Raw genomic sequence first — 20,486 nt, 5'->3', positions numbered from 1 at the left:
AATGGAACACCATGTATATAATACCATATTATGATTCATTATCATTTTGTCAACAAATTCATATACTATTTCCCTATACCTATCTATTACCGTTTAGAAGATATAAATTAATTTCGATATTTTTTTACCAAACATGAACTTTCATAAATGCTGATAATCTTTAACTGTCTTGCACTAAAACGATCAAATTTGAAATTTGCCTCATACAGGGTCTTCAAAAAATGCAGATAATTTGATCTCATGAAAAAATGAGTGGAACTCAATTTTTTCAAATGGAACACCCTGTATATTTCAACATTTTTAAGCTCTACATCTACATCTAGATTAACTCTGTTCAGATAATACTATTTCTATTTTGAACCGTTTTAGAGATAAACTGTTTCAAACGGAAATTGACATGGTTTCCTTGTTCATCACTCATTTTTGTAAAACAGATTTCGTTTGATGTTTCTCAATTAGTCACAGATAATACAATGAAAAGATGATTATTAAAATACTCCTCAACCATCGAATGAAACTTCTCTTCAAACAATACTTTTATTAACACTGAAACACGAACTGAAAATAATAAACCCATAAATTAATGAGTTAATTTAATCGTCAGTGTATTTCAGAATATGTTCAAAGACATCTCCACCTCTACTCAAAAAAACATGTAATCTCTTCAAAAGATTGTCATGTGTAGCGCTTCTGATCAAGTCTGGAGTCAAACTATTGAAAGCAGTTGTAACTCTCGATTTCATATCTTCCATTGTTGTTATTGGAGTAGAGTAAACCATATTTTTAATGAAACCCCACACGAAATAATCTAATGGATTGCCATCCAGTGTTCTAGGAGGCCAACGAAAAGGTCCATTATTACCAATCCATCTGTCTTCGAAGATTTCGGTTAAAGCTTTGCTGACTGATTGAGAATTATGGGGTGGAGCACCATCCATTTGGTACCATACACGTTCTCTTCCTGGTCTATTATTAAAAATCATTTGAATTCCATTCCTCAGTAAATCTTCATATTTTGATGCATTCAAATTATCATCATAAAACTCGATATAAAAAATTGACTCATTCTGTATGGCACAAAATACATTGAATTGCCATCTTTCTTGAAAACCCCTTTGTCGGACAACATGGGGATTTTCTGGCGCCCAAAAATGACTGTTGTGTCTATTGAAAACTCCATTTTTTGTGAACTTGGCCTCATCTGTCCATATGATATTGTCAAGGAAATGTTCATCCTCTTGAGTCTTGACAAGTAACCATTCAAAGAATTCCACTCTACAAGGTAAATCAGTCTCTTTCAAATGTTGGACACAGTAGAACTTATAGGGATGCCATTTATGCTTATTAAGAATTCGACAAATTGTCACGTAGGGTATACTTATCTCCCTTTCAGCCTCGTGCAGAGAAGCATTTGGAAATACATGAAAGTATCCCAAAACTGTTATACCATTGTCATCATCATCCACTTTAGTCTTCTTACGAATGATTTTTGGACGGAAGGTTCCATTCAACCTACAGTTTTTTAGAAGTAGATTTATCACATTATTATTCGGCTTTGGAAGTTGTGGATATCTTTCATGAAATACTCGGCATGTTCTACTTGCAATTCTATTGCACTCACCATAAATTATTAATAAATTCAAGAAATCTTCATTAATGTAACCTAATCTTGACATTATTCTATTATAATTGGTAGCTATCACAATCAGTCAAAACCACCAACGAAAGTCTGACGTTAAATAATTGGTTTATTTATTTTTCCAAAGCACACTATTAAAAAATATTAATGTGTACTGTTGTACGTTAGAGACCAATACCTCAATGTATACAAATTGTAACTTTTTCTAAGGTAGGTACATACCAATTTCGAATTGACTGATCTGAGACAGTTAAAAATGATCAAAAAGAAATATTACTAAGTATAAAAAAAAAGTTGAATATCCAAAATAAGTGATGAATTCAAAAAAACGAGCAAGAAAACCACGTCAGTTTCCGTTTGAAACAGTTTATCTCGAAAACGGTTCAAAATAGAAATAGTATTATCTGAACAAAGTTAATCTAAAATTGGATGTAGAGCTCAAAAATGTTGAAATATACAGGGTGTTCCATTTTAAAAAAAATGAGTTCCACTCATTTTTTCATGACATCAAAGTATCTGCATTTTTTGAAGACCCTGTATGAGGCAAATGAAAATATGACTCGGAGTGAAGATCCTCATAGTATCACTCCACTCCATTTCAAATTTGATCGTTTTAGTGCAAGAGAGTTCAAGATTATCAGCATTTATAAAAGTTCATGTATGGTAAAAAAAATATCGAAATTAATTTATATCTTCTAAACGGTAATAGATAGGTATAGGAAAATAGCATATGAATTTGTTGACAAAGTGATAATAAATCATAATATATTATATACGGGGTGTTCCATTTGAGAAATCAAAGAAGCCGCTACTTTATAGTAGAAGCGACAACGCCGCTTCGTCTGAAATATTTTAGGCGTGTAGGTCATATTGATTTATGCATACTGTGAAATTTTCAGGTTGATCCGTTAAATAGTTTGTCAGAAACGGCTAATTAACGCCCATCATGAAAAGCCCTGTATGTGTGTATGTATGTATGATGATGAAATTTTGCAGCTTTGTCAATGAGACCTAATGTTCTTTGGGTAATAAAGCATATTATTATTATTATTATTATTATCCGGCTATGAGGTTGGCCGAATATCCGATATATGGCTAAACTGCTATCCGTTTCATTTTGAATTGAAGAATCACAAAGCTTCTTCTCGAGTTTTTCAAAGCCATCATAGATAATATTTAATTAACTTTAAAGTCAATAATTTGGCATGTCATGCCTATACGATTCTTCAGATTATCTCTGCACAAGTGTGTCATTTTGAGAAAGTATTGTCTAATTCAAACTGAATTATTCAAGTTGAATACACCCACGAAAAACAACCAAAATCAATATTCGGACGCTAGTAATAATACTTTGTCAGAATTACTTACAAATCGCACTTGATGCTTGGATCACTAGAACGCCGGTACTGATATACAAACATTTCGCCATCGTTCATAAGGTCTCCATAAGATCGGGTTTTTGTCATGTAACTAGGTGACGACTCTCTTGTGTCTGGACAGATTCTGGAACTCTCTCCAGGAGATAGATTATCTTCAAAAGATCCGAGATAAACTTCTGACCATAACTGCAAGTCTCTAATGTTGCACTGAGGCCATAATACCTGATAACAAAGTATATTCAGAATGTTTTATGGAATACAACTGATCACACAAAAACTATACGAGAATTACGAAACATCTAAATTCAGTACATATTTATTTATTTACGGACTTGCCATTATACAATGAACACATACATAGTGTGATTGAAAAAATAAAAAATTGAATAATAATGTAGAATACCAAAAAAAAACAAATATGTATCAATTAATTATTAATAATAATAATTGTTGAGTTTTATTTGAATAAGAATCACTTTGTATTTGTTTTGACATTTTGAAAAATAGTTGAATGACAGTTTTTGTAAACAAGAGGAATAAAAAACCGCTTTTGAAGGAAAAAAGAAAAAGTTTGCGTTTTATTTATAGCAGTATATTCCGAAACGATAAACATTGTGCCGGTCTTCGAGCGGATATACTAATAGTGCACATTTCTAGGTAAATATAAACATTGTGCTGGTCCTTCGAGCCGGATATACTAATAGTGCACATTTCTAGGTAAATATAAACATTGTGCTGGTCCTTCAGCCTAGAGAACGGCAAAATGGAAACACGTAGCAAGACTGCCAAAGCAAAAAGCGAGAGTCATAAAAAGGATGTCACCACCATCAGCGAAGTTAGAAAAGTTGACAATGCTGAACGCGATGCCACAGAAGACAAGTTATCTGTAGTCTCGTCCAGTAGAAGCAGTAGAAATGATGGTGCACAGTCTAAATCGGCTTCAGTATCTTTATCTGTGAGATCCAATGCAAGTATTTATATGAGAAAACTCATGGAAGTCCAGGTAAAAGCTGACGAAAAAATGGCTATATTGTTGTCTAAGCAGTTCGAAATGGAAAAGCAAATGATTGAAAATAGGTTGGCATTAGAAAAAGCTAGACTAAGTGAGAAATTTGATTTGGGAGTAAGTAATACATACCGTTCGGAACGTGACAACATTTCGTTCAGAAATTCACATAATTCAAAAGATGACGAGATTTCTTCTGTTGATTCTGAAGTGAAAGTGCGTAATTGGTTGCAAAATACGGACGTCAAGAATATGACAGGTAAGAGGTCGTTCCACAAAAGTCAAATTGACAATACTCATAATAGTACAAGGGCTTCGTTCGAAAATAATACAGGGGCAAGACATACACATTATAGAAAAAATGAAGAAGCTTCAGGTGCAGAAATTAGGCAGTTGTTGGCGAGACAATCAATTGACAAAGATTTACCAATTTTTTCTGGAGAAACTATTGAATGGCCAAGTTTTTATCAACAATTCCTTTCAACAACTAACTTATTGGGTTTAACAGATGAAGAAAATATGTGTAGGTTGAGGAAAGCTTTGAAAGGGGATGCTAGACGATCAGTGGAGGGATTGTTGTTATCTATTTCATCAATCAAACCGATTATCGACATTTTGATTAGCAGATACGGTCGAGCAGATTTGATTGTGAAAAGTCTGGTCAATAAAGCCAAGAATTTTCCTATAATGAAAAATAATGATTTCAGGTCTCTAACACATTTTGCGGAAGATGTATCAAATCTGGTGGTTACCCTAGAAACCATGAACATGCAAAACTATTTGGATTGCCCTCAAATTCTGGAGGAAATTTTACAAAAGTTACCCTACAACATGCAGCTTTCATGGGGTGAAAAAGTACTTGAGAAGAATGGTAAGAGCACTTTACAAGAATTTAAAAAGTGGCTGTGGAGAAAGTCGGAAGCAGCAAGCTACGCTCAATCTATGAATGTGGGTAAGCCTTCTACAAATCAGGTGTCTGGTAAGTTCTCTCAAAATCCGTCTCATAAAGAGAGATTCAAAACAACTCTTGTTACTTCTCAAGAGAAGAGTACTTCAGTTCGCAAATGTATCATGTGTGAAGAGAAACATATAATAGATAAATGCAAAACTTTTTCGGATCTCTCGATAGACGAAAAATGGGATTTCGTAAAAAGTAATGGTATATGTTTTTCTTGTTTGGGAACATCTCACAAAATAAAATTTTGTCGTAACAAAAAGAAATGTGGGGTAAACAACTGTGAAAAAATACATCATAAAAGTCTTCATAATGACGCATTTGATAAAAATAAGGAGAAAAATGATACTGTTAGTCTAGAAATAGTTGCTCATACCACAAAATCATTCAGTACAGAAATTTTATTGAAAATCGCTCCGGTTATAATAAGATCTTCTCAGAATGAACTTGAAATTTATGCATTATTTGACGAAGCTTCAACGGTAACTCTTCTTGATCAAGATTTAGCAGACAAGATGAACCTCGTTGGCGAAGAAACAGAGTTAGGTTTGAAGTGGACCCACGAAGACACTTGCAAGAGATTATTTTCAAAAAAAGTAAGTTTTGAAATAGCTGACAAAAATAGGACCACATTTTATCAGATGGAAAATGCATATACAGTGAAAGACATGGATCTTCCTAGGCAAACGGTTGATGGAAAAAGACTGAAAGAAAAATGGAGCCATCTGGAATATATAGATTTTGCTAGTATGGCTCAAGCAAAACCGCAATTGTTGATAGGACAAGATAACTGGGATCTAATCACTAGTCGAGAAGTAATTGAAGGTCCTAAGAACTCGCCAGCGTTATCAAAAACTAAATTGGGATGGATAGCACATGGAAATTTGAGAGAATTCAGAGGTAGACAAGATAGCAATACTGTTCTTCATATTTTCCATAATCAGATGAACTGTGATAAAAAATTACATGAAGAAATCAAGAATTATTTTTCCACGGAGTCATTTGGCGTCAAAATTTCTGAAGATAGATCAATGAATTCGGAAGACAAAAAAGCAGTTCAAATAATAGAATCAGTTTCAAGAAGAACAGGGGATGGAGACCGTTGGGAAACTGGTTTGTTATGGAGAGATGATAGTTCAACTTTACCAGAAAGTAAGTATAAAGCTCTTCAAAGACTTCAGTATCTTGAAAGAAGAATGACTAAAGATTTGGAATTCGCTATGACCTACAAACAGAAAATAGAAGAATATTTAGAGAAAGACTATGCAGAGAAAGTGATAGAAGGAAATGAAGAATCAAGTAAGGTATGGTATTTGCCACATTTTGGAGTCGTAAATGAAAATAAACCCGGCAAATTGAGGTTCGTCTTTGATGCGGCTGCCAAGGTGGAAGGAAAATGTTTGAATGATTTTTTATTGAGAGGACCTGATTTATTGAATTCTCTTGTTGGAGTTATTTTCAAATACAGAGAGAAAGATGTAGCTTTCTCAGCAGATATTCGAGATATGTTCCACAGAATAGTTATCAGAAAAGAAGATCGTGCTGGACAACGATTTCTCTGGAGAAATAATTCCAATGAAGAACCTAGCACCTATGAAATGAAGGTGCTAATTTTTGGTTCTGTGGGCTCGCCTTTTTCGGCACAATATATTAAAAATCGAAATGCTTTAGAGTTCCAGAATAAGTATCCTCAAGCTGTAAATGGAATAATAAATAGGCATTATATGGATGATTATCTGGACAGTGTGTACACAGAGGAAGAAGCTATTCGCCTCATAAAGGAAGTCATTTTCATCCACAGACAAGGAGGATTTGAACTGAGAGGTTGGGTATGCAATTCGAAAGAAGTTTATAGACATATTCCAGAAGAACTTAGGGGTGATGAAAAACTTCTGCAAGAGAGAAACAATTTGTCGCAGAGAATTCTCGGTTTGAAATGGATTCCATCATCCGATCATTTGGCGTTTTCTTTGAATTCTTCAAAAATGAAAAAAATAATTTCGAAAGGAAAAAATCCAACAAAGAGGCAGATCCTCAAAATAGTGATGTCTCTTTATGATCCTCTAGGACTCCTCGCACACTATGTCATTAGAGCAAAAATTCTTTTACAGGATATATGGAGGAGTGGCATAGGTTGGGATGATGAGATAACTCATAATCAGAATATTAAATGGGAGAAATGGATTGATGTATTTTCAAAAATTGAAGATCTCAAGATACCTAGGTGTTATGCATTGAACTTCATTTATGATTTTAATTTACAGCTTCACATCTTCTGTGACGCGAGTGAGCAAGCGTTTTCGGCAGTAGGTTATTTCAGATTTGAGAAGAACGAAAACATTCATGTCTCTTTGGTGATGGCAAGGACGCAAGTAGCACCTCTAAAGCCAATAACAATTCCACGTTTGGAACTTCAAGCCGCTGTAATGGGTTCCAGATTGGCAATGACAATAAGGAAAGAACATTCATTCGAAGTGAATCAAACACACTTTTGGACAGACTCGAAAACGGTTTTGTGTTGGTTGAGATCAGAACCAAGAATGTTCAAAACTTTTATAACGTATCGAGTGGGCGAGATTCAGGAGAACACGAAAATTCCTGACTGGCATTGGATTCCTTCCAATCTGAATATAGCAGATGAAGCTACTCGAGATACAAAAGACATAAATCTACAAGAAAACAGTCAGTGGTTTCAAGGTCCGGAATTTTTATACAATAAACAAGAATTTTGGCCAATGGAACAAAAAAGAATAGACAAGGACGAAGAAATTCAAGAAAATCCAGAAACCTTCGAACTTAAACATGAATTCATATTATTGACAGTTTCACATAGAATTGAATATTTACCAGACATCACAAGATTTTCTGACTACATGAAATTGATAAGAAGCACAGCCTATGTTTTCAGATTTCAACATAATATCAAACAACTTGGCAAAAATCTCCAAAAACAAGAATTGACAATTGAAGAATTGAAGAGAGCAGAAAGAATTTGGAATAGGAAAGTGCAAGAGGATTGTTTTTCACAAGAATACCATCTTCTGATGAAAAATAGACCTATACAAAAATCAAGCAAACTTTATCAATTGTCACCATATATGGAAGATGATATTATTTGTTTGGGAGGAAGAACAGATAACTCTACAGAGCTCTCTCCTCAAGCAAAGAGGCCAATCATACTAGACAATAAACACACATTCACTAGATTACTTGTTCAATTTTATCATTCAAAAAATAATCATGCAGGTCTACAACAAACTCTAAATGAAATAAGGCAAAGATTTTGGATACTGCAGGCCAGAAAACTGGTAACTAAAACAATAAGGTTTTGCAATTTCTGTAGCATAAGAAGAACAAAACCTCAGGTTCCTGCAATGGGACAACTTCCAGAGCAACGACTGCAGAAACCACCTAGAGCATTCACCTATACTGGAATGGATTATTTTGGACCCATGGAAGTTTCTATTGGACGAAGAAAAGAAAAAAGATATGGAGTAATCTTCACATGTCTTTCAATTAGAGCTATCCATATAGAGATCGCAGAATCTCTCACCACAGATTCAGCGATTTTAGCAATAAGGAGATTCATTTCTAGGAGGGGACAGCCTTTATCAATTTGGAGCGACAATGGTTCAAATCTTACTTCAGCAAACCGAGAATTGAAGGAGATAATCAGAAATTTAGACGAAGATTTGATCAAGAGGAAGATGGTATCTCAGGAAATTGATTGGAAGTTCATTCCACCAGCAAGCCCACATATGGGTGGAATATGGGAGCGCATGGTACGATCGGTGAAAGATGGACTGAAAAAGATTCTGAACGAAAAAGCACCTAAGCAAGAAGTTCTTTTAACTTTGCTAGCAGAAGTGGAACATATAGTAAACAGTAGACCTCTGACATATGTATCTTCCGATGGAGAGGATTTCGAAAGTCTTACACCAAATCATTTCCTCATAGGTACATCTAGCATAGCAAAGCCACCTATAACTTTTGATGCAAATGAAATCAACTACGATTTGAAAAAACGTTGGCAGTTTTCACAACAACTTGCAGAACATTTCTGGAATCGTTGGATAAGGGAATACATACCCACACTCACAAAGAGATGCAAATGGTTTCAAGAAAAGAAAAATGTAGCAAAGGGTGATATTGTCATACTCATGGATAATAAGCTACCAAGAAACAATTGGCCATTAGGAAAAATTGTTGACGTACACCCTGGTAAAGATGGAAGAGTAAGAGTCGTAGATATTAAGATTCAAGACAATATTTATCGCCGCCCTGTTGCCAAGCTGTGTCCAATTCAGTTATTAGAAGGAAGTATTCAAAACTAGTTCATTGTTTGAATACAGGGGGGAGAATGTTGAGTTTTATTTGAATAAGAATCACTTTGTATTTGTTTTGACATTTTGAAAAATAGTTGAATGACAGTTTTTGTAAACAAGAGGAATAAAAAACCGCTTTTGAAGGAAAAAAGAAAAAGTTTGCGTTTTATTTATAGCAGTATATTCCGAAACGATAAACATTGTGCCGGTCTTCGAGCGGATATACTAATAGTGCACATTTCTAGGTAAATATAAACAATAATCAGCAGTGTTTCTTCAAAGTAGGTCAATGCTTTAAACCTAATTTTTAAAAAAGTACAAGAATGAGTCAAACAAACCAATACAGGTGCTATTCTTATTTGATAACCTAAACATTCTAGTGATGGTTTCATTTAAGCCAGAGCTAGTAGAAAGGTAAGGAACTTCAAACAACTCCAACACTCTGGTTCTTCTTGAATTTATATTGAAGTTGATCATTTGTGTTACAAATGGACAGTTCAATCACCATTTATAACTTTATGAAGCTCAGTGACGCTCCAAAGTAGATACATTCAGAAGAAGCAGAATGTCTAAGTACTCATAGTCGGACCTCGGATATCCGAGCTTAATTGCACATGATCTCAGAAATTTGTTTTGTACTTTCTCAATCATAGATATATCTGTCTGATATAGATGACTCCATATGACGCAATCATTTTCCAAGACCGAGCGTACCAAAGAACAGTACAATATTTTAAATGTATTTATAGAAAATTTATCTGTGGATCGTTGAAAAAATGCCAATAATTTGAGTGATTTAGATAAAATGTGATCAATATGACCTTTAAAGGTTACTTTGCTATCAAACAACACTACCAAGTCCCGAACGCTGTTAGTCAACGTTAGATTAATGTTTTTGATTTTATATGGATATACAATAGGTTTCACAGCTCTTGAAAATGTTGTTTGATAACATTTATTTATATTTAAATGAAGCATGTTTTCATCCACCAACGAGATAAGTTATTTAAATCTATCTGTAATAGTTCTGCATCACAAAAGTTATATACAACCCTGTGAAGTTTGACATCATCTGCAAACATTGAATAATAGCTGTGGCATATGACATCCGACACATCGTTTACAAAAATAATGAGTATTGGGCCTATATGCGATCAGACGTTACAGAAATTTGTAATGATATAGAACCAGCATATTTAACATACTGAATTCTATTATCCAAATAACTCTTTTTCCATTTTGATATGTAACCATTGATGCCTAATGCTAGGAGCTTAGCCATGAGAAGATCATGATTTACCCTGTCAAAGGCTTTAGAGAAATCAGTATAAATAGATTCAATTTGATGTTTTTCCTCTAGGTTATTCAAAAGAAAGTGTTGATAAAGCAATAATTTCGTAGCGTGGATCTACCAGATATAAAGCTATGTTGGTGTTCATTTATTATGTTTTTTGTATCGAATGTCAGTTTTTTAGTTATCAAACATCGAGTATTGACCAGTTCCATCACATTTCGATACATAAAAAACTCGGCAATTCTTATTCACAAAAAAGATATATAACTGAAGAATTATTGCTTGTGGCCATTCAGCATTCCTTTTTACAATTTTGATAATTGGGTATCCTCATGCTCAACTATTTATCCAAATATACTGTCACAAAAGCTACATAATCACTTCAAAAATATGAGTGCAATTCTCTCAGCATATAAGTAAGTGATTTCATGTTATCAGCTGCTCACTACTTATTAAATGTTGCATTTCATTCATCATCTGAGGATCCATTGATTTATTTTGGAGTTGAAAATTTTTCATAATCACAAACAAAGATAATTTTCAAACACTTTTCAATTACAAATCCAGCACCATTAGTCCTAAGGCTTCTCTGCTGATCAACTTTCCAGATTTAGATATTTAGTCATACCTTTTGAAACTCTTCAGTATTTCACTGATATAATTTTTTTATGGATTCATGTTATATTAACTTCAACAGTATCATTGAAAACAATGTTTTGTTTATATTTGTTGTTTTTCCCTATTTTTTATCTCAAAAAGGGTAATTTAAAAAAAAGTACCTACTCATTGAAAGTTAAAGTGTTTCAATGAGAGATAGTAAGCTTTCACAGCTGGAAAAAACAAAGTCAAAGCTATTTTCCAAGTTTGGTGGCAGTAACAGTCACAATTTTGTGACCAGCGATTCTTCTATAACTGCAGCAGACATTATCAACAGTGATGAGGTGATGGATGCAGTGCTATACATACTGTTCAAAAAATAAGGTAGATGTTCAAATTTTCCAGGCTCCGTACATTCGATTAGCGATTTATTTATTTTTGATGTTGGTACACTGGATTCGAACATATGTTCACAGTTTCAGCTGTTTAGCATGTTTAGTATGTCGGTGACAGGCAGAAAAGTTAGAAATGTTTTGCGTATTCGGAGACTTTCTTAAAAAAAAAGTGGATAAAACAAAATCGATTACCGTGCCATAGTGCATTGAGAGTTCTTGCCAAGTCGTTGTATGGTCAATAAGGAGTATTATCTTGAAGTTATGCTCCCCTTGCGAGAAGCAATACGAAGAAAACGTCCGGTATTGTGGAAAAACAATTCATGGCTTTTGCATTCATAATTTTTTGGCCAAAATAACACCGTAATCATGCTTCAGCCACCGTATTCACCAGATTTGCCCCCCCGCGACTCATTTCTGTTCCCAAGATTGAACAGACCCACGAAAGGGCGGCATTTTGCGATGATTGAGAAGATGAAAACCGAATTGTTGAGAGAGTTCAAGCACATACCAAAAAGTGCATTCGACTTTGTTGAACACAAAAATCTTTACATAAAACTTCATAATATTGGCATACAAGGAAATGCTCATAACTGGCTGAAATCATTTGTCTCAACACGGAAGCAATATTTCAGTATCATCAATGAAAACAGTAATGTGAGAAAGTTATATACATCCAATTATGTGGATATTGATGTTGGTGTCCCGCAGGGATCAGTGTTGGGCCCTATCTTTTTTTTTTGTTATATGTAAATAATATGAAATCCATCTCTACATATGCTCATTTTGCACTATATGCAGATGACACTTCACTGGTTATATCAGATAAAATAGACCAAAATCTACAAACCAAAGAAGTTAAATACCTGGTTCAAGGAAAATTCCCTACATTTGAATGATCAAAAAACACGTTTGATAAGATTCCATGCTAGACAAAAAGAAATAGCCAGTTTCAACTTGAGAATTGAAGAGGATGAAGTTTCTCCGTGCTCTACGGTGAAGTTTTTAGGTGTACACTTGGATGAATTTCTCAGCTGGAAAACTCATTGTGGAACAGTTATATCAAAATTGAACTCCATGAGAAACCTTGGTAATATTTTAGACCAGAAACAGCTGATTATGCTGTATCAAAGTTAAATCGCGTCTTCGGTATGGTATTACTTTCTGGAGAGCTTCCTCTTCATGCAAAGATGTTTTTGTCGCCCGGAAAAAGATTATAAGATGTATAGCAGGAGTCACAAGCTGTAAAAGCATTTTTAAAATTTTGAAATAGTAACATTGCCATGCCTGGATATATTCGAATTATGTGTTTTTATATATAACCGTAACTGTTTCATAAGAAATGAAAATGTGCATTCTATTGATACCAGGAGCAAGACAGACTTTCATATGCCATATTGTAAAAATGTACTGACTTACAATTCCTCAGATTATTTAATTAACTACCACTTGAACTGAGAAACTAGTACTATCCACAGCTTCAGAATTACACTCAAGTATTTCTTCTAGACCTAGTATTTGAAAAAAAAGCCTTTAAACTCGCAAAGTTTGAGAAACACTACTTACTCTTCTGTTATATGTATTTGTACTAGAAGCAGAATATAGATGATTCTTGAATCGGGGAGAGTTCAATAACTCCCATACAGAAAAAGTTTTTCCATAAACAATCTTAGCCCTCTCCCTTTGTGTGTTACATAGGAACGTTCCAAAAATATTAGAGTAAGTGTGCTGTACTAACTTTACCTGAAAAAAAAAAGTTTGCGTCAATTTCTTCTTCAGTTTCCTTTTATTCATTACACTTACTAAATAAGTTTGAGAAAACTCAAACGCACATGGAAACTGTAAGAGTAATTGATGTACACAATCCAACCATTGCAAAAATACAGGACATCGCTCATTTTGATCATCGCTTCCAGATGAATGACCACATCTGTCAGCAAACTTGTGTCCGAAGGCAAGCCATTCACGTTCAATAAGAATTCGAAAACCCTGAAAAGACACTTATGTACCTACTACAATTTCTTACAGCCCATTTTAATTTCTTCAATATTAGTTACTAAACAGTGAATTTCTTTCAGCGCTCAATTTCATTACAGAAAAATTGTTTTTTCATACTTTCTATTGAGAAACAGTCAAGGATATCTTCATAGCTATGAACAGAATCAAATTCTTCTCAGGTTAATGTTTGAGTTCCAATTTTTTAATGTACGGATAAAATCTAGTAAAGTACGTACATCAATTGTACGGTAAAATGGGTCCAGTAGTAGTTCTGCAAGAGCGACAATTTGTGGTGTCCGATCCCAACCATCCGAGCAGTGTACGAGAACAGGTCTTGCGTCCCTATCAACCGCAGCAACAAGGGTCACTGCTGCTTTCATCAAACCTGACATGTGAGATAACCAACGAGTACCTTCCAGCAGACTATACCAACTGAAAAATTCGTTAAGTAGAACGATACAGTATTTTTCTAATATCTTATTTTTCAAAATTACAATTTTACTTACTTGGCTTGATCAGCGGAAGAGGAACAAAGCAGCCTTAGCGAGTGAAAGCTTTTTCGAATGGAATGTATATTGGCCAAATTCATGAACTCAATCTCACAATTGGGGTAATACTCTGGACACTCGCAACCTCCTCCTCTTGCACGATTTGCTACAGCTGTTGTGTAAGACCTCGCATCCATAATCAGAAACTGAAAAAAAAAGATTTTGATGTTTTTTTTACACTCTCAAGTGGCATGGACATTTCAGTAGGTCAAAAATCGCAGTTTCAACAAAAAATGAGTTACAAAACACAAAAAATATTTCAATGGGACATTTTAACACTAAATTGTGACAGTACTAGAGTACGTCCAGTTAGTTCCTCATTAAAAATAACATTCAGATTATGCAATAGAGAAAATAAACCTGAAACTGTGAGTAAAACTTGGAATAAACCAACAAGACGCGTAATAAATGTTCTATTTTATCATACAGTGAAAACGATAGGAAACAGGCCGACTTTTTTAGTGATACAAGGTGTTCAAGGAAGATTTCACAACGATTTTTTGTTCCATGGTACCCCTGAAGGTAAATTATATTGCATAAAAATAATAAACCTTCCAATATTTGAAATTGTGGAACAATTAAAAAAAATAAACAAAGTATCAAACTTAATGATCCAGCACATGGCACTCAATATAAAACCAACCAATTTTATAAAAAATTAAATCATTGTATATCTTGAAAAAATTGGATAACAAAACTTCTAGAAACATTTTTGATAATATTCTGAATAATGAAATGTTCAAACAAATTATAGAATAACTGTGAGAATTCCTGGTTAACTAATGTTTATAAATAAAAGCTTGAGTTAAGCTTACAAGTTCTCTTCATAAGGTTCATACCTTAGTTTATTCATAATAAGGTTAGTATTCTAAAATATTACTGCATTTATCCATGAATGAACTTACATTATTATATGATCAATTTGGCGATTCCACGTATAAAGAATGGTGTATAAATGGCAGAAACCATGGAAATAGTGTATTAGAAACCGAGTGGATTTTGTCAAAAGAAAACTGGGAGTAATGGAAAATTATATTATTTGTTCAACTTCTCTCATATTTCACGTTTCAAGGAAGAATGAGTTTCTGCAGTTGGTTTCTCTAGTTTTTACTGAAAAATTTGGTGTTTGACTTCTTGAACCCCACAACAATTGATGATAATGATGATAATAATGGTGATAATGATGATAATAACCATAAGAATAATCGTCTTCATTTACCTCATAAGATATACAAGTTTATGAAAAAAAGAAATAGAAAAAAAGGGTGATGTTCATTTCGTTCATAGACAAGATTTCCACCAACATATTCTTCCACTCAACTCCAAATATCAGTCCTAACCTAATCAACCTTATCAACATATTAGGATCCTCAGATACCCATTCAGGAATGAATGTTGAAAGTTAGAGAGAAGATAAAAAAAAGCAACAAAAGATATAAAAAAAAATTAGGATTGGCCAAAAATATATTTCTTGTATTTTAATTTGTGATTTGTTAATGATAGCAAGAGCCACAAGTCAACTTATATATGGATCAGGAGTATATAAGCTGACTTGAACTCTTGCCTAAAACTTTATATTGGCCAAACGGGAAGAACTGTTTTCCAAAGAATTAAAGAGCATAGAAGTTGAATATTACTGGAGGTTTTTTCCCAACACCAAATCGTAATTTTTAACACCTCGACACGTGTTTCGATCACCAAGTGATCATCTTCAAGAGGAAGATAAAACTGGAAACTTCGCGAAACTAAAGCTATTTATGCTATACAGATATATCATACAGGTAAACCATATAGGTATACCACCCTAAATTAATTTTACAATTAGCTTTATCTACTATTTTACAATATGTCCTTATGTAATGTTTAAATATTAAAGCTATATATAAAACAATTTTCAGCTATATAAAAATTAATTTCACAATATTGCCTATCTAAATATATTTACATTGTGTCCTTATGTAGTAATCAGTAAACCCAACAATATTATTTTAACAAGCTATATAGTATGCTATTTGGTATTGGTCCGTCATCGTTATTCATAATATTATTATGTTTACTTATTTCTATACTCTCATAGGCATCTAGTTGCCTGTTGTTGTTAACTTGTCTAACTAATCTTAATGAACTTAAGTCTATGGAATGGTTTTGTTGCAAAATATGATGGGCGACCGCTGATTTTTCAGGTCTTCCATATTTTAAGTGTGCTATGTGTTCCTTATATCTCACTTTAATAGATCTTTTTGTCTGTCCATAATATTTTGCATCGCAGTCCTTACATTCAATTTCGTAAATTCCAGACTTTTCCGAATTTTCGAGTTTGTCTTTTGGACTTCCCAAAAGGCTCAGTAGTGTATGACTTGTTTCAAAAACCACCTTCATACCTAGTTCCTTGAAAATATTTTCAAAGTTCCTCGTATATTGGTGGTATGGAACTGAGATGTATTTATCTTGGTTTTTGTCCTTTCTGAATGTCGAGATTTCGTTCATTCTTAACCTAAACTTCTTCTTCCTTATTATGTTAGTGGCTGCTATTTCCTGTATTGCACGTTTCTCTTTTGTTAACCTATCATGTGTTAGAGGGAAAGTCAAAAGACGATGCACCAAAAAATTCAACCCAGCATGTTTGTGCTGTCCACAGTAATGTGAACTGTCAGGAATATACCTACCTGTACGTGCTTGTTTCTTTTCAAAATATATCGTATTTTAACCCTACATATTGGCTCCTCATTACCAAACCGCCAAGAAATGGTAGTTGTCCCTTATTTTCTAACTCATACGTGAATTTTATTGATGGACATCTATTATTTAAAAAGGTAAAGTCCTCAATATTCGATTTTTTGGTATCGAATATCGCGAAAATATCATCCACATACCTTAGCCTAATCGTAGGAAAATACTTTGACTTTTCTTTGGTTTCAATTTCGAATCTGCTCATGAACAGGTCTGCCAGGTAGGGGGACAAGGGATTTCCCAGGGCCCTTCCTTTCTGTTGTTCATAAAAGCAACCTTCTACCTGGAGGACCAATACCAAATAGCATACTATATAGCTTGTTAAAATAATATTGTTGGGTTTACTGATTACTACATAAGGACACATTGTAAATATATTTAGATAGGCAATATTGTTAAATTAATTTTTATATAGCTGAAAATTGTTTTATATATAGCTATAACATTAAAACATTACATAAGGACATATCGTAAAATAATAGATAAGGCTAATTGTAAAATTAATTTAGGGTGTTATACCTGTATGGTTTACCTGTATGATATATCTGTATAGCATAAATAGCTTTAGTTTCGCGAAGTTTCCAGTTTTATCTTCCTCTTGAAGATGATCACTCGGTGATCGAAACACGTGTCGAGGTGTTAAAAATAACGATTTGGTGTTTTTTAGCAGAAGAACATGAGCTCAATCACAACTAAGTGTTACATTTAGAACAGAAAAGTTTGAAATTTAATTTTTGGAATGTTTAGAAATAAATAGATTCAACAATTCGGGTCATTTATTGAATGACCAAATAAAATCAAATAACTCCCCTTAACTGAATATTTTTTCAAATGTGGAAACTGGTAATTAACTGATACATAAATTCAGGCAATTTAATTCATAACATGTTCATTTGAATGAGTTTTCACCATTTCTTTTCTTATTTTAAAGTTAACTAATGAACGAAGCATTGAATATGTAGATTTTAGTTAGTATACACACACCTGAAGAAGATATTATTTAGCGAAACACGTTTTGTTTAGTGAAAATCTCACAATAAAGTGTTTCTTGAATATGTAATCGATTATCATCAACTATCGGCCAATTCCATCAAATAGATTATGAAACAATGTTGATTAACTGTGGACTATATTGTTATCTCAACACTTGAAGTATCACTTAGTGGGAGAGGTCATGTCCAGACAGTTATTCAATAAGATAATTGAATTGTTTACTTTGTCATTCAAACGATAAGCTAATAGTTGTATAATGAATAATCAACATTTTGTTCCTTCTCTCTTGAACCCACTGTTGAATTATTCACTTGTCAACTTTTTTTCCGATATTTATCGGTTACTTTAAGTATATTTGCTTTCAGTAGACATACACAAATATTAGTTTTTAAAAACAATAGAACTTTGATTATATTAATCAATACTTTGATGGTATGTTATTTGTATAAAGGTTTTCAAATCATTGTTGTGCATATTAACAAAAGAAAATTAAGGAGGGCGCAAGTCCAAAAAAACAATCAGTTTTTATTCAGGACTGTTTTTCTCTTGAATTGATAAAAACCGACATGGGGCAATCAATTTCATAAAACATAGTGCGGCAGAGCAAGATATCCAAAGCCAGACAAAATTTGTAAGAAGAGGAATCATCATTAGTACTTTTTGATACAGAAGCCAATGATGTGACATAACTCGACGCAGAGAGGGCGCTATCCCTTTTTTTCAAATAGAAAGCAAGGTCTTATGACTCATCATTCGAAATGTTTTCCAATTATCTATACAGCGAACTCAACTATTTTTGAATTTGAATAACCAGTTTGCTGAAGTTATTGATGTAAGAATTGGAGACTAGGAAATTATAATTCGTAACTTTGCAACCAAAAGATGATTAATACACTCCAAAGTTAGTTATTACAGGTTACACAGAGTTTGTAATGTGTAAGAGAAAGAAATTATTTTTTATACCACTTGTATACATACAAGCAAGTTTCATTTCCCATTTTTCATAATAAAATTGTGTTTTGACAAAAAAGCACATTTCTGTCGTTAATCTGATATAGGATTTTTTTGTGATTGAATACATAGATGAGAATCCAAACCGTGCTATCCTAATAACAGAGAGTATTGTGTTGTGTTTGACAGCTGTCACTATTAATACTGAGAATCCGCCTAATTTCTTTTTTTTTCAATTCTAGAAAATGGTTCGCGTCAGATCTTTAGGGGAAAAAAGGTAATCCTTATTTACACCGAGGCCTACTGTAATTTTCATAAGACAGATCAAGTGTCCAAGGCACGATTTTTTGATAATCCAATCTGTCGAAAATATCTCGGGAAAATGGTTGAAAAATTTCAAATAAAACTGGAAGTGTAGCTAGAGTTAGAAGAGCTGGAAGAAAATCTATCTAAGACGAGAAACAGATAGAAATCGTTGCATATGTAGTGAATAATCTCCAGCAGTGCTTGTGAGAAAGATGTCCTAACAACCACCGTCAACGAATATCTTAGAAGTTTCACCTCTATAAAATAAAAATATTACACGAATTAAATGAAGATGCAGTTTTGTGAGTTAATGTCCGAATGTTTGAGTGCAAATTGAAACTGCATGAAACGCATTTGTTTTGATGAGAAATGCACTTTTTTTTCAACGGAAATGTCAACAGCCAAAATGTGCAATATTTGTCATAAACCCACATACTTTTTGAGGAGGTCACACTCAAAAATAAAGGTCAAGTCAGAAATATTGGAAAATCATATTGTTGGTCTCATATTATATCTAGAGAAAAATTCTTCCAAACCTTATTCGCCCACAGATTGAAGAAATTGGAGCAAACGATTAAATTATTATAAATTTTTAATTTTTTAATGCTTGGCAGGTATTAGTTGAATCAGACATGCCCAGGCATGTTGATTGGTAGAAAAAGTCTATTGGAATGGCCTGTTTGTTCATCGGATTTGACTCCTCTAGATGTTTTTCTTTAGAGTCATATCAAATCCAATGTTTGTGTTACGCAATCTGGGATAATACAAGAACTTGGAGACAGAGTTACTGAAACTTGTGCTAGGCAACAGATTTTGATGCGGGTTTTTTAAAATAGATGGAGTGATTCAAAAGGAAGGTTTATATGTATATAACATGCATAATATAGTAGAGAAACACTGATAATTTTAGAGGTTTCTAATGTGATGTCATAAATAAACACATTTTTGCGGTTACATTGCAAACGCTGGCGGAACCCTACGAGAAATAATGTACTACACTAGTGCACACCTTAAAAACATCTACAAAAAAGTCCGCGTATGGTATATGTCTACCTCTTAGGGATAACCCATAATAACAATTTTTTATCCTCGAGAAATAATGGCTTATTTACGAAGCGATTTTAGGCAATACAGCATTAATCCTAATCAAATTGGGCATTTAATATATATGGCCCTTCACAGCATGTAATTTAAATGAATATTTTCGAAGATATTACAGATTCAGTAACTTTCAGACACAAACTGAAAGAAAGTCCTCCTGAAACAGCTACTTTCATATAAACATTGAATTACACGAAAGAAAAAAATTCTTTCGAAACAAATAATTCTATATTAACACTGAATTATACAGAATATACTTTTCTCTATTCAGT

At 33.4% G+C, this 20,486-nt stretch overlaps 2 protein-coding genes across 10 annotated transcripts in view; one reads left to right on the top strand and one right to left on the bottom strand.

Annotated features, from left to right (window-relative positions):
* The window catches only part of LOC111501915 (phosphatidylinositol-3,5-bisphosphate 3-phosphatase MTMR4), a 53,823-nt gene that overhangs the window by 19,491 nt on the left and 13,846 nt on the right, over positions 1 to 20,486 (bottom strand). For all 8 annotated transcript variants that reach the window (XR_012465217.1, XR_012465218.1, XM_074174130.1 and 5 more), the window contains exons 6-10: positions 14,092 to 14,279; positions 13,822 to 14,017; positions 13,391 to 13,576; positions 13,154 to 13,330; positions 3,008 to 3,240 (exon numbers count right to left, since the gene is read on the bottom strand). Coding sequence is in view for 6 of the 8 variants with exons in the window: in XM_074174130.1 (XP_074030231.1) it covers positions 3,008 to 3,240; positions 13,154 to 13,330; positions 13,391 to 13,576; positions 13,822 to 14,017; positions 14,092 to 14,279 (980 nt within the window). In the remaining 2 variants the exon portion in view is untranslated. The remainder of the gene's footprint in view (positions 1 to 3,007; positions 3,241 to 13,153; positions 13,331 to 13,390; positions 13,577 to 13,821; positions 14,018 to 14,091; positions 14,280 to 20,486) is intronic.
* On the top strand, positions 3,459 to 9,722 carry LOC141481850 (uncharacterized). 2 transcript variants are annotated; one of them, XM_074174128.1, is made up of 2 exons: positions 3,459 to 3,675; positions 3,736 to 9,722. In XM_074174128.1, exon 2 carries the CDS (start codon positions 3,782 to 3,784, stop codon positions 9,311 to 9,313), a length of 5,532 nt encoding a protein of 1,843 aa, XP_074030229.1. In that variant the 5' UTR covers positions 3,459 to 3,675; positions 3,736 to 3,781; the 3' UTR covers positions 9,314 to 9,722. The 2 variants fall into 2 exon arrangements, with proteins under 2 accessions (XP_074030229.1, XP_074030230.1); XM_074174129.1 differs by lacking the exon at positions 3,459 to 3,675 and having other exon boundaries at positions 4,169 to 4,283; positions 4,732 to 9,719.

This window comes from Leptinotarsa decemlineata, unplaced genomic scaffold (assembly GCF_025532065.1).
Source record: "Leptinotarsa decemlineata unplaced genomic scaffold, Ldec_3_MD MMD2_tig00000505_RagTag_RagTag, whole genome shotgun sequence".
Lineage (NCBI taxonomy): Eukaryota > Metazoa > Arthropoda > Insecta > Coleoptera > Chrysomelidae > Leptinotarsa > Leptinotarsa decemlineata.
The sequence above is the reverse complement of the archived record's forward strand: the minus strand, read 5'-3'. Positions and strand labels throughout refer to the sequence as shown.

What these genes read in the sequence shown, in the direction of transcription:
- LOC141481850 (XM_074174128.1), top strand. Translation starts at nt 3,782, where the DNA reads ATGGAAACACGTAGCAAGACTGCCAAAGCAAAAAGCGAGAGTCATAAA.